Genomic DNA, 12,601 nt, shown 5'->3' on the forward strand with positions numbered 1-12,601 from the left:
TTCCAGGTCTCTACGGAGTCTGCTTAGCACTGCCACTTCTTTGTTTTCCAGACTTCCTTGCAACCTTTATTGTCCTTGCCACACATAGCAGGTGGTAAGATTCAAACCCAATGGGACTTCCTGGAAATAATTTTCCAAGTACTCTGGGATATGTTGTTGCACAAGTTGCTTCAAACTTTGACAAAAATGCACACAGAGGAGAGATCAGCTTTGTATCGATGAAGAAAGTAACCACTGACTCTTCAGCAGCTCAAACTGAGTTGTATTGAAACAAATTTGGGAAGGGAAGTGTTGTGCTATGTCATGTGAGAGAAAGCAACAAGCACACTCACCAGATAAGAGATCACCAGTTAGAGAACTCTCAGGCACAGGAGAAGCTCCAGTTGGTGGAGAAGAAAAAGCATCTTGCAGAAGACAAAGAAAAACCAAGTAGAAAACAAATGAAGATTGGAAACCGAAAGAGATGCTTCACACAAAATACTGGTCAAAATAGAAAAGCAATTAAGAGAAGGAGGAGTTTGGGTTATTAAGGGAAAGGATAGTACTATTCTTTACCTGTACCAAACAGGTCTATGCTAGGAGTAGCGTCTGGCTTAGGTGCTGCAGAGGCATCAGCGGGTGCAGACTCAAACAAATCTAAGATCAAGAACACACATGTCTTTAACTCATTTCTGGGAGACAAGACTTGGCAGTTTTTGAACCTCCAACATGGAATTTTTTTTTTGTTTCTTTCCAATTGTCACAAACAGTATACGTGCAAAAGATTGTTTGCATATGCTGTACATCCAGGATCAATTCCCCCAGAAACATTCTTTTTTAATTAACAAAAAAGAGTTAAAAACAAATTACCACCAAAGATATCTAGAGCAGGAGTAGGAGCGGAGGAGGAAGTGGTGGTGGTGGTAGTGGTAGTAGCAGACGTGGTAGCAGTAGTGGTAGTGGCAGTGGCCGTAGTAGTAGCAGTAGTAGCAGGGGTTGGAGGGGCCACGGCAGCAGCTGGAGTAGGAGTAGTTGCGGGAACTGAAGCGGCTGCACTAGTTGTAGGGGTAACTACAGGAACGCTGGTCTCGGTGGGCTTCATGGCAAAGAGGTCCAGCTCTGGAGCAGCCTCTGCACTGCCTTCAGATGGGGCAAAGGGGTCTTGTAAAAGGAAAGGGCACAATATATACATGGGATCAGTAGGGAGGGAGATGGGGAGAAACCACACAGAGTGTGGATTAAAACCACACACACAGAGAGAGAGAGAAAAATATATAGTATATTATGCATACACACAAAACACAAGAGATCATTAGCTAAGCCTCCACCATCTTTACCAAGGGGTAAATAAACACAGCTTTCCCCACCCCCACCCCTAAAAAATAAGGTTTTGGGTTTTTTTAAGCTTCTAAAGTTATAGTAACTCTGTCATAACGTTATGGTAGCAACCACAGGAAGAAACCCACTGACTGACCTTTAACGTTCGGCATTGTTAGGATGTTTCAGTTAAAAAGGGGGTGGGGGGAACTTCACTGGAAAAGAAAAAAATTAACCACATTTTCTCTACACATGCTCTGGGGGGGGTCTACAGATGGGGGGGGGCTGCTTGATAGATTAGAACTACCTCCCAAGCTGTTGGAGAAAAGATTAAAGGAAGTCATGGGGTGGTGGGAGAGAGAGAGAGAAAGAGAGAGAGAAAGAGAGAGACAAACATACTGCCATGTAGTTTATTTCAACAGTACGACAAACACGACAATGACGGACTAGCTAATGAGATGGAACCCACCATTTCCTGAGCATGCATCAAGAGCTGCTGCTACAGGGGTTGGGGTAGCTGGTGCTGCTGCCCCTTCAGCTGCTGCAGGGGCTTCACCAGGAGAAGCTGCAAAGGCATCTTGAATGCAGTTTTAGGAACAGAAATTAAAGAAGGATTAAAAGAAGAAGAAAATATAGTAAAAAAAAAAAAAGAACCAGGTTAAAAATGGCATAGAAAAGATTCCCTTATACAAACTGGAAAGGCAAGGGTGTTGGCAGGGAGGGCCCCACCTGAGTTTTTTGGGTTGTTGTTTTTTGTTGCAGGTAGTTTTGTTTGCTCAATCAGCTTGTAGTAGGTGAGGATGCAGAGACAGCCTGAGGGTCACAGGCAAGATATGCAGGATAGCGAATCGCGACCATATATTCATTGTATAAGGGTTCTGAATAGCATGCTCATGTAACAACCAAAATAAGGTTTTTTTAAAATAATGGACCAAAATAATGGACTGTATACAATTAGGATAAAAAATTGTAATTAAGACATTAACGTTGTCCTATTCTGTCAAGCTCTCTCATACGTATCTGAACAATAATTCTAAATCTGGGGCATTTCTTAAGATTTAGGAACCAAACTGTGCCAGCAGGCTTCAACTATTTATACAATAAACTGCAACAATTCCTGATTTTATGGCAATAGGAATGCAATAGTGATGTTCACTTGCTCTAAATAGCTCTTGCAATGTGACTTGAATTACACTGATATTCCAACATATACAGCCTACGCCCTAAGGAGATGAATTACTAGAAAAATAATAATCATAATCTTACACCGAGCATATAGCATCTTCTTAGAATTATATAATTACAGTTTTTGGTTATACTGTCCTAAGCAGTTTAACACCCTTTTCTTACATACTATCATCCATACACCATGGGTATCTAATAATGCCTTTGTGCAATAATGGAAATTACTCTAAAAATTTCTACAGTCATAATCCAGCAGTAGTGTGGGATTTTCTAACCTAGACTGTTTTCCATTATCAGGATTAATCTAATACAGTCGTACCTTGGAAGTCAAACGGAATCCGTTCCAAAAGCCTGTTTGACTTCCAAAATGTTCAAAAACCAAATAGCAGCTTCTGATTGGCTGCAGGAAGCTTCTGCAGCCAACTGGTAGCTGCACCAGACGTTCAGATTCTAAAAGAATGTTCGCAAACTGGAACAATCACTTCCGGGTTTGCGGCGTTCTGGAGCCAAAATGTCCAAGTTCCAGGGCGTTCGGGATCCAAGGTACGTCTGTATGGGGAACTTATTAGCTGTATCCAGGCAGATACACTAATGCATTCTATAAGTCACAGGAGTGGGTGTGCCAATTGGCTCTGCCCACATGCTGACTAGCCCAAGTCCCTGGCACCTGCACATAAATGTGTCTGCAAGAAAGGAGACTCCATGCATATAACTGTATGTGTGAAGGCTTCTGTCTATATGATCTGGATCATTTGATGACTGCAACAAAGCAACTGACAGTGGTACCATTTCCTCCCCAACTGCCAATTCCACAGTGGCAGAAAGAGAGGAGATGTGCCATCTGGATAGCCTTTGTAAGCAACGCCACTGCTGCCGCTATGCAGAATGCAGAGGACAAGTCCCATTTCAAATTGTTTTCAATTTAATTTAAAGTCTTGATAGAAACCAAGAATCAAAGACTTCCACTGCTCATCTGGTTTTGGATTTGATACTTCCTAAGTATAATGGTGAAGAAGAAGGCAGCTGCTTCCCACCTTCCCCTTCATGGTACTATCACCCACTGTAGACTGCTCTATGGCAATACAAGAATCCAGCCTAATCCATCATCTGTGAATGGATGGGTAGGCAAAGTGACTAGGGTAGAAGAGGAGGAACTGAAGAAACCATGGCTGTGGGGACATTAAAGAGAGGAGGGTTATGAATTGCAAATTAGCATTCCTAGATCTGAATACTGTACCATGCAACCCCTAAAAAGGAAGGAAATGTTTTAAGTTACAATTTGTCCAAACACAAAAGCTTTACATGCAGTTAACTTAGGCATGGCATTTTCATGTTAAAAATATACATCTTCACACACACAAAAAGTTACTGATGCCAGCTATTCTAAAAAGCTCACGTTGACATGCATCTGAACTGCAACAGAACCAAGCTAAAGCTGATTTCACACTACTGAAGAGCAAAAGAAGAGAAGAGCAACAGGAAATGGAATCTGCCAAGTTCTCATTGCCCTGAAGTTGTGTAGTCTCCATTTAACACATTACAGCAAACTGTATGGCAGTTGTCCAATAATTAACCGAGAATTTCAATTTTCAAAAGTTCTGATTTGACAAAGTAATTAAGAAGCTTTATATTAAAGCCACATCAAAATATTGATGAAAATGGCACACAATTTCCTAGCTGCTGTATGGATCATGTTTTGCTCACCTGAGCAACCTCCTAATCAGCCATTTGTTCTTTTTGCACAATGCTTTGTGTGTGTTTGTGTGTGTGTACTTCTTCTGAAAAGCTTGCTTTAAAAAAACAAAAAACCTTTGACTGTTCACCTCTACATAGTTCTATCTTTATTTATCGTTCCATCCTTATTCTTATTGTGATACCGATATATCACAATGTTTGGCTGGTGTTATATCTCAATGTTGAAAACCAGATATCGCCTAGCCCTAGTCTGAAATATAGATTAGCAGAATAGCAAAACGAGGTAAGAGAATGGCTGAGCCTCCCTCTCACTCCATCAGCCTTTGGGATGTTGCACGAGAGGAATAAACCAATGATACCTCTTCCTGCTGTGCAAGCATTTTAGCATGAAACTTATCCTGTGTCAAGAATAGGATACAATCCGTAGGATTTAAAGTACTAGTAGCAGCAGCTGCTGCTGCTGTGTCAACAGCGGGTCTGTGTTAGAGTCCCAAACATGGAAAGCTTGTGCAATCTCCACAATAAGCTTAAGTAACTAGTTTCAGTGTTATCACTTCCCTTTCTCTCCCCAAGCATTATTCACAGCAGCTACATGCTGCCTACCAAGGGAGCTTTCCTCCCATAGCAGTAGCAGCTTCAGAGGTGGGGTGATTTTTGTCAGGACCACAGCATGGAGAAAAGGGTTGAATCCCACTCCTCTGTGGCCTGGTCTTCCTACCTCCCATGGCTATTTGCAGAGAGAGCGATATAAGCAACTTAATATTGTGTGTTTGTCATCCCTTGGCCCAACTTCAAGTTTCCATGGTGATCACTCCCAAAAGCAACCTTGCTTTTGGAAAACTTAACATGCAAATTGGGCTATCCTGAAGCTTCCAGGTATAAGTATTTCATTTTGTCAGTTCTGCAGCAAATCTATGAAAATCAGTGGGTTTCAACAAAGTTTTCTCATCCTCTTTTTTTTTTAGAGAGAGAGAGAGGGAGAGAGGGAGGGAGAGGGAGGAAAAACCTCAGTGACGAAACTAACCTCCAAAGAGATCCACTTCAGCAGAAGTAGGAGCAGCGGCAGCTGTAGATGTAGCAGAAGCAGGTGCTATTTCAGTAGTAGTAGTAGCAGCAGCAGCTGCAGCAGCTGGAGTGGGCTCTGTTGCAAACGGATCTGAAATCTGCGGCTCAGAACTAACACCGGAAAGCCCAGCCAGACCGTCTACAAGTCCATATATGAAGATCAAACGGAAATAGTGAGCAGAAGAGAGAGAAAGAGAGAAGGGGAAAACAAACTAACACTACATTGCAAAAAAGAGTGAAATGGCAGGACTAGGCTAATTGTGTATTAACAATTTGGAGGAACTGGGGTTAGAAATCAAGCATTACTCACCCTCTCCCAAGAGGTCTGCAGCATTGTCCATTAGAAGATAGCAATGTAAAGAAATAAGAGTTAATAATAACTGCCAGGGCCAACATGCATGCTATCCAGAAGTCATTCTCTGCCAGCGTGGGGCTATTTCAAATCAACAGGACGCTGCTCTAACTCCAGACATGCCACAGGTACCTTGCATATGGTTTTATAGGATGCAGTCTGCTTTCTTTTTTCCAAAGCTCCTAAAAACAAAGACTTAAGTGGCCGAGACTTCTCTGAAACCATTTCTACCACAGCTTCATCCAACCACATTTCATCTTTAAAAATAATCTGGACTCATCTGATGCATCGTCCCCCATGTACCATTTCATTTTTCAACACCCTTGGGAAGATGAATACCACTTCACCCAACTACAGTACATTCGAAGAGTCCATCATGAAATGACACAAAAGTGTTACTATCCAACAGGCAGCGAAGGTTGATGGGTGCAAGTACTGATCAAGCCAAGTGCAACATATATAAAAAAATTATTGAAAGAGTACAGTTCAGGCCTGTCCCGTCCCTGCTCTGCCCCTCCCCCCAAAAAAAGCATCTCTTCCTGACTTGCAAACCCAGGCTTTTAAGTCATAATCTTTTAGATACCAGAGTTAGCTTTGAAAGACTCAAATTGGAAATGACCCTTCCTGTCTAAATGGACAAAAGCAGACAGCTAGGTTTATTGTTCTTGCCTATAGCTCATGGTTAATGAGCAAAGAGTTAAAGAACAAGCCCTGGATTTTTAGAACTTGCTCAGTCAAACTCTGACTCAGTAAGCCATGTCATAGAAATGATGCAAATGTAAGAAAAAGTAGGCAATACAGATGTTTCCTTGTACCACTAACTATTCCGCAGTCTGAGTAAGCAGTGATGCACTAGGAAATGTGGTACTCTCTGGTTTTTTGTTGGATTCCAGCTCCTATCAACCCCAGCCAGCAAACAGAAGAAAACATGCTGCTGACCAAACATGTCTCTTCTCTCTGCATCAGAGGCACAGAGAAGAAAGCTTAACAAGAGGTCACAACAATAGGTGCTCCACTGTAAGACAGACTGCAGTCTAGGTGTGTATTATCTGCCATGTGCATCACTGAAACTCTGCTTTCCAATTCCACACAAGAAAAAACAACCTTGAACCCTTGGTGACCACAATGTATATCTGCTGGGCTGCACTGGGCATACCAAGCCATAAAGTGTGCAGCCTTGACTTTGGGTGTAGATTAAACCGGGGAGAAGTTGTTTCACTTTAAATTTTCCTCTTAGGCAGCATGCCTACTGCCTCTCTTTCTCCAACAACTCCCCCAGTGCCCCTATAAGAGCCTCTCTCAACCTTTTGGAGCAGATTTTGGGGGCACAGGGGAGATGAAGAGGTGAACAGTGCAAGGCAATGCTCCACCGTGAAGTGGACCTTCCCTTACACAAGTGGATGGACGCAATAATCTGCTAGCCAGTTTATCACCATGACAAGAATGCCAGCTTTTAATTTATAGGTACCACTAGAAACCACTTTCATGTTTCAGACCTAAAATTCCAGTTAGAAGCAACGACGACAACAAAAAAGAGCTTTGTAGCACCTTAAAAGACTGATTTATTATGCTACCAGCTTTCATGGACTGAAGTCCACTTCATCAGCTAAATGAGACTGATTAGATTTCTGCTCTATACTGATAAATGGTGCCTTCCATCTGGACAACAACTTCCAGAGAGGGACCAGGTTTAGTCTGAAGCAGACCCTAATCTACAAAAGCTTATGCTATAATTAATTGTTAAGCATTTTTTAAAGTTGCTACAAGACTCTTGGTAGTCTTTGCTGCAAGTAGACGATCATGGCTGCTGTTCTGGAAGTCATTAAGAAGCAGCATGAGCATAGCTCAAATAAACACAATTTATATTTCAATTCACACAGTTGAACAAGACACTCCCTGCCCAGCAATAAATTGGCTGTATTATAAATCTACACTCCTTTAAGGTGATACCTAAGTTCTGCATCTCCTGCCTGTTTTGGGTGCTCATATAGCCCAAGGTTTAATATTCTCATTAGGTGTAAGAAGGTTTTCTGAGTTCTGGCAGCCTCCACTGTGGTTCCAGAGTACTGCATATTTAATGACAATTTAAGGCATTCGGGGTTTAAATGTCACATTCCTTCTACAGAAGGAGAGAATTAAAGCTCAACATAGCTAGGGATATAGTGCTCTTGTTATAGGGCAAGTCACACGTAAAATGAGAACACATTTCAGGATCCGCGTTTTATTACACTAATGGCTATGCAGAGATCAGCAGAAATAGAGACCCACCTTGGATTCAACCACACTCATTCGCTGTACATTTGCCAAAATGAAAGCTTTCAAAACATGGTTTTCTTTGTGAAACAGGATTCACTATGGAATAATGAAAACTGTGAACAGATAGGCTGAATCCAGACCTCCTAGTCTGAGCTTTCTCAAAGTTCCTTGTTAAAATGAAAACAAAATCAAGTGGTTTTTTGGGGGTGGTTTTTTTGGCATATTTTTAATATCCCATAGACCTTACCATGCAAATGCTGCTGCTATAGTGTTCTTTAAAAAGAAAAGAAAAAAGCTACAGAAAACAGTAGTGAATGCTTCTCTCAAATGGTGACACTATCCATATACATTTCCAAAGGACCTATTGGTTCTAAGAAATGGTTCGAGATACAGTGAGAACATCTAGCACTATTTCAGGATTTCTTTTATAAGCAACGATCCATGTAGAAGGATGACCGCACGCCCTTACCAGGGGTATCATGTGCAGGTGCAGACCTAATGGATTCAATGCCAAGTGATGTCATAAGACACCCACTGGCATGAGAAACCTCTTCCTACACCTGTTACCCAGTGGTGGCAAAAGTCTTTTACCTATCAATACCCTGCCCAATTGGCCACTACTAATATTTCTATGTGCCATGTGATCCACCTGGGACAGGTCAAACACAGAAGCTTTGGGAGCTACATCGCTCTCCCCCAACACTCTGACATGCAATATCAAACTAGAAACCTGAAGTAGTAGCAAGTGACTGGTGTTCATCCAAGGGGTTGGAAAATTAATGTGGCCTTCTGCCCACTCTTAAAATAGTAAGGTTTGGTTTGGTTTGTTAAACGCCACCACACACAACATATAGCCCTTGTGCTGGCTAGTTCCAAGAAGGATTCTTGTCACTTATTAAGGGAGGAGGGGAGTGAGTCAAGGCCCTTCTCCAAATACTCCAAAATCTTTCCTAGTAATCAGTGGCTCAGCATTTCCCCCCCAGAATAACAATTCTGACAGGTTTCCAGTGCTGCACACCATGAAAGCAGAACTGATCCATGTCATGCTAGACCATGGTTTAACATAGTATCCAGGAGCTGCAACAAGTCTTGGGCTTGTGTGCTCTCCCATCCTGCATATGCAAGACAATGACATTGGCAACATTTACTTCCTTTAAAGCTGGCTTGTTGTTGCCCGAAAATCCAAGATTATGGTTTACACCAGCCTTCCCCAAGCTAGTGCCTTCCAGATGTTGTTGGACTACAAATCCCATCACTCCTGGCCTATGACCACACTGATTGGGGGAACCAGGTTAGGAAAGGTTGCTTTACACTATGGTCATTTTAAGAAAACCAGTTTCACAACCAATGCTCTGAAGCAATTGACCAGAAAATAATGAGTTAGTGGTGCATTGTGATCCCAGGTTCCCATGCTATGACAATCCAACACTGAAGGAAACTGAAGGAAATGCTTCTCCTTCTAGCTGTGTGAGAAGAGGTGGGGTGGGGTGTGTGTGCAAGGCTCCTTACAGCTTATGCACAGTTTTGTAAACCATGGTTTAGTGTGATGTAGGAACACAGCCAGAGTGCAGTCAATGCTCAGGGGTCAAGGATTATTCTAAAAGGAGTTTTCAGAGGTCTGTGATCAGAAAGTTTTTACCTCCCCATGAAGTTGCTCCAGCTGAAGCTGCTGAAGCTGCTTGCGCAGTAGTAGATGTAACGTCTGGCAGAAGGTCTAGAAGATCACTGGAGGGTTTGGAAGCACTGTTGCAGAAATAAGACAGAAAAGAATTTTAGGATGAAAGCTGTAGGTGTAGTTTTGAAATGGTGTACTAGTCTTGTGAAGACTTCGCTATCCCTCTGTCCTGATCAGTGCCTTGTGGAACTAGAAGCAAGACATTGGGAGATAGCACTGCATGTGTGTGTGTGTGTGTGTGTGTGTGTGTGTGTGTGTGTGTGTCAGATGCATGCATTAAGAGTTGTGCACACTCATACTTTGGGTACTATGAAATAGCTTGCCCACAATGAGCTTAAGATGGTCTTTCCAACAGTGTGAAAGAAGTAGAGAACTTATAAAATACAGGCAATGACCAATCTATGTGCATCCAATTGGCTCATGACCATGCATCCGCACATCTCCGCAACCCGGAAGTTGGTGGAAAAGGGGCCAGAACAGGAAAGAGCACTCCACTGACATGTTGGTCATTGCCTGTATGTATCGAAAAAGACAACTTTACCCATATCATCACTCTTTAAACACAACTTTTAAAAATAAAAATAAATAAATGAGTATGTATTTTTATTTGTTGCTTAACTAACCTGACTGGAGCCGCTGTAGATGATGTTGCAAAGAGATCAACTGGAGGAGATGTATCAATACTTTTTGCCGGGGTGGAATTGGGAGACGTAACAGTTGTGGCTGGAGAAGACTGGACAAGAAAAACTCATAAGTACACAACATGCACTTAATTTTTCAGCAGCTGCTATCTTAAAAGTATCTTTAGTATTTTAATGTAAAAAAAGAGGTCAACAGTGTAGTCCTGTGCATGTCTGCTCAGAATGAAGTTCAATGGGGGCTTACTACTAGGTAAGCGTGAATAGGCTTGCAGCGTAACGTGATTAAATCCCCTCCCAATAAAGAGGTCCATCTCAAACTTTCACTTCCTCTATCATTAGCCCATAAAGAGGAACCATAAGCATGTGTTAAAAAGACAAGTGCCAAATTCAGTAGATACAGAAGTTACTTTATTAACAGCGAGTTATAATGCCTTTGAATTTTAGGTCTCTAGTTCACAGTGGCTCAATATTATCTGGGGATCAGTGGCTAAGCAAGATCTCAGATTTCACTGCCATGACAGAAGCTGGAAGCCTGCCAACATCCATCTAGGAAAAGATCCCATCAGCGTATCTTCAAGGCAACGGTGTTCCTCTGCTGCTGAAGGCCACGGGTAAAATCTTTTCCCCCACCCCCTTCCATGTACTCAAGTGTTGTTGTTTTTCTAAGAGACTTTGTATATCTTCAGTCTAGGAGGAACTTAAGATATGGCCCCCAGACACTAGGCACCCTATTTGATGGCTTAGAAATTATTATTTTTAAAAAAACCAACAACAATAGCTTCAACAGAGGCAGAGGAAACTAAACTCCCACTTCAATCCTTGCAGGAAAACGCCATTATTTTCCAGGTTCACATTTAGAATGTGACAACTGCATTCATCTGATATGAAACTGTGCCCTTATCAAATAGTTCTGCAGACAAAACTGTTATAAGTATAAAAAAAAACTTGACGATTCTGAGACTTGGAATAGTTTGTTCTTTGTGTTCAGGTGTATGGTTTCAGAGAATAGGGCTCTTGACACCAGAATTTAGAAAGAAACATAAAGGCAGGATTTGTATGATGTATGAAATAGAACCTAATCTATAACTGTTCCAGTTGCAACATTTCTAGGTAAGATAAATGACTGTGCTGTAAATTGGTAATAAAACCTACTCAGAAGGGAGAGGCAGGTCTAGACTTAATCCTGAGATCCAACCTGAACCTGGTGCAAGATTGTCATAGCCTTCTGGAACAGGGATCTCAGCTATTCACAGTAAACCATAATTAATACTTTACTGTGCACAAACCAATCACACCCTTTTCACTCCTTTCCACTAGTGCTGAGTAGAAACAAATCATGATCCAACTTAACAGCAGAGGTTATAGTTTGTTTTGCTCAGATATGTCACAATAAGTAAACGAAGAACAAATGGTGGACACAAACTGTTTTCTGGGGAGCAAAATAGACACAATCCATGGATAAAATGCAAAAGCAAAAGCAAAGGAACACAATGTTTCTTCCCGGTGCTGGCAAAGCGGAGCTAAGTGGGCACAATTAGTTAGCTTATGAATGATAAAATTATTAAGTATAGTTTACTGCAATGTCCTCATTGTACCCAATCTGTGGTTTAAATGGGAAGCTGTCCTAGAAATCCAGCATATTCACATTTACATTTTAGAAGAGGAAACTTTCTATAAATGAGTGGATTAGTAAAAAGGGAGTGTCCGGGGAGCTGAATCTCAGCAGTATTCTTGCAACTTTTTAAACGCCATGATATGAAAAGGCCCAACAAATACAAATAAGTTCAAGAGGACGTCAGTGCAGGGCAACAAGCAAAACCAAGGAAGTTATCAAAGGCAAGAAACCTTCCCTTAAATAATGATCATCTGTCCAAAAGAGAACGCAAAGAGTACGAAGTCTAAAACAAACATACAGAGAAAGCATATCTTGCCAGAAGTATTAAGACAAAATAATAAAAATGGCTTTAAACAGAAGGAGGTAAGTAACCAGGGATGTAGATGACAATGGTATGAAAGTTCTACTAGAAAAGGATAGGGAGATTGAAGAGAAGCTGAATGAATTGTTTGCACTGGTCTTCAGTGTACCAGTTGTTGGGGAGTTTATAGCTATTCCTGAACTGTTTCTCTCAGGTGCAGATTCTCAAAAACAGAGTGAAACAGGTGACAAGAGGATGAAGTTTTAGGGCTAACTGACAAATTTAAAAATACAGTGGTACCTCGGGTTACATACGCTTCAGGTTACATACGCGTCAGGTTACAGACTCCGCTAACCCAGAAATAGTGCTTCAGGTTAAGAACTTTGCTTCAGAATAAGAACAGAAATTGTGCTCCGGTGGTGTGGCAGCAGCAGGAGGCCCCATTAGCTAAAGTGGTGCTTCAGGTTAAGAACAGTTTCAGGTTAAGTACGGACCTCCGGAACAAATTAAGTACTTAACC

At 41.6% G+C, this 12,601-nt stretch overlaps 1 protein-coding gene across 2 annotated transcripts in view; it reads right to left on the reverse strand.

Moving 5' to 3' along the window:
- The window catches only part of SNAP91 (synaptosome associated protein 91), a 68,548-nt gene that overhangs the window by 15,485 nt on the left and 40,462 nt on the right, over window positions 1-12,601 (reverse strand). The window contains exons 14-21 of one of the 2 annotated variants that reach the window (XM_053381390.1): window positions 10,148-10,257; window positions 9,489-9,592; window positions 5,552-5,566; window positions 5,201-5,380; window positions 1,766-1,873; window positions 850-1,140; window positions 556-636; window positions 333-404 (exon numbers count right to left, since the gene is read on the reverse strand). In XM_053381390.1, the coding sequence (XP_053237365.1) occupies window positions 333-404; window positions 556-636; window positions 850-1,140; window positions 1,766-1,873; window positions 5,201-5,380; window positions 5,552-5,566; window positions 9,489-9,592; window positions 10,148-10,257 (961 nt within the window). Of the gene's footprint in view, window positions 1-332; window positions 405-555; window positions 637-849; window positions 1,141-1,765; window positions 1,874-5,200; window positions 5,381-5,551; window positions 5,567-9,488; window positions 9,593-10,147; window positions 10,258-12,601 lie in introns of those variants that run through there. The other variant, XR_008329452.1, reaches the window with a different exon arrangement.

Source organism: Podarcis raffonei, chromosome 3, assembly GCF_027172205.1.
Source record: "Podarcis raffonei isolate rPodRaf1 chromosome 3, rPodRaf1.pri, whole genome shotgun sequence".
NCBI classification, from domain to species: Eukaryota; Metazoa; Chordata; class Lepidosauria; order Squamata; family Lacertidae; genus Podarcis; species Podarcis raffonei.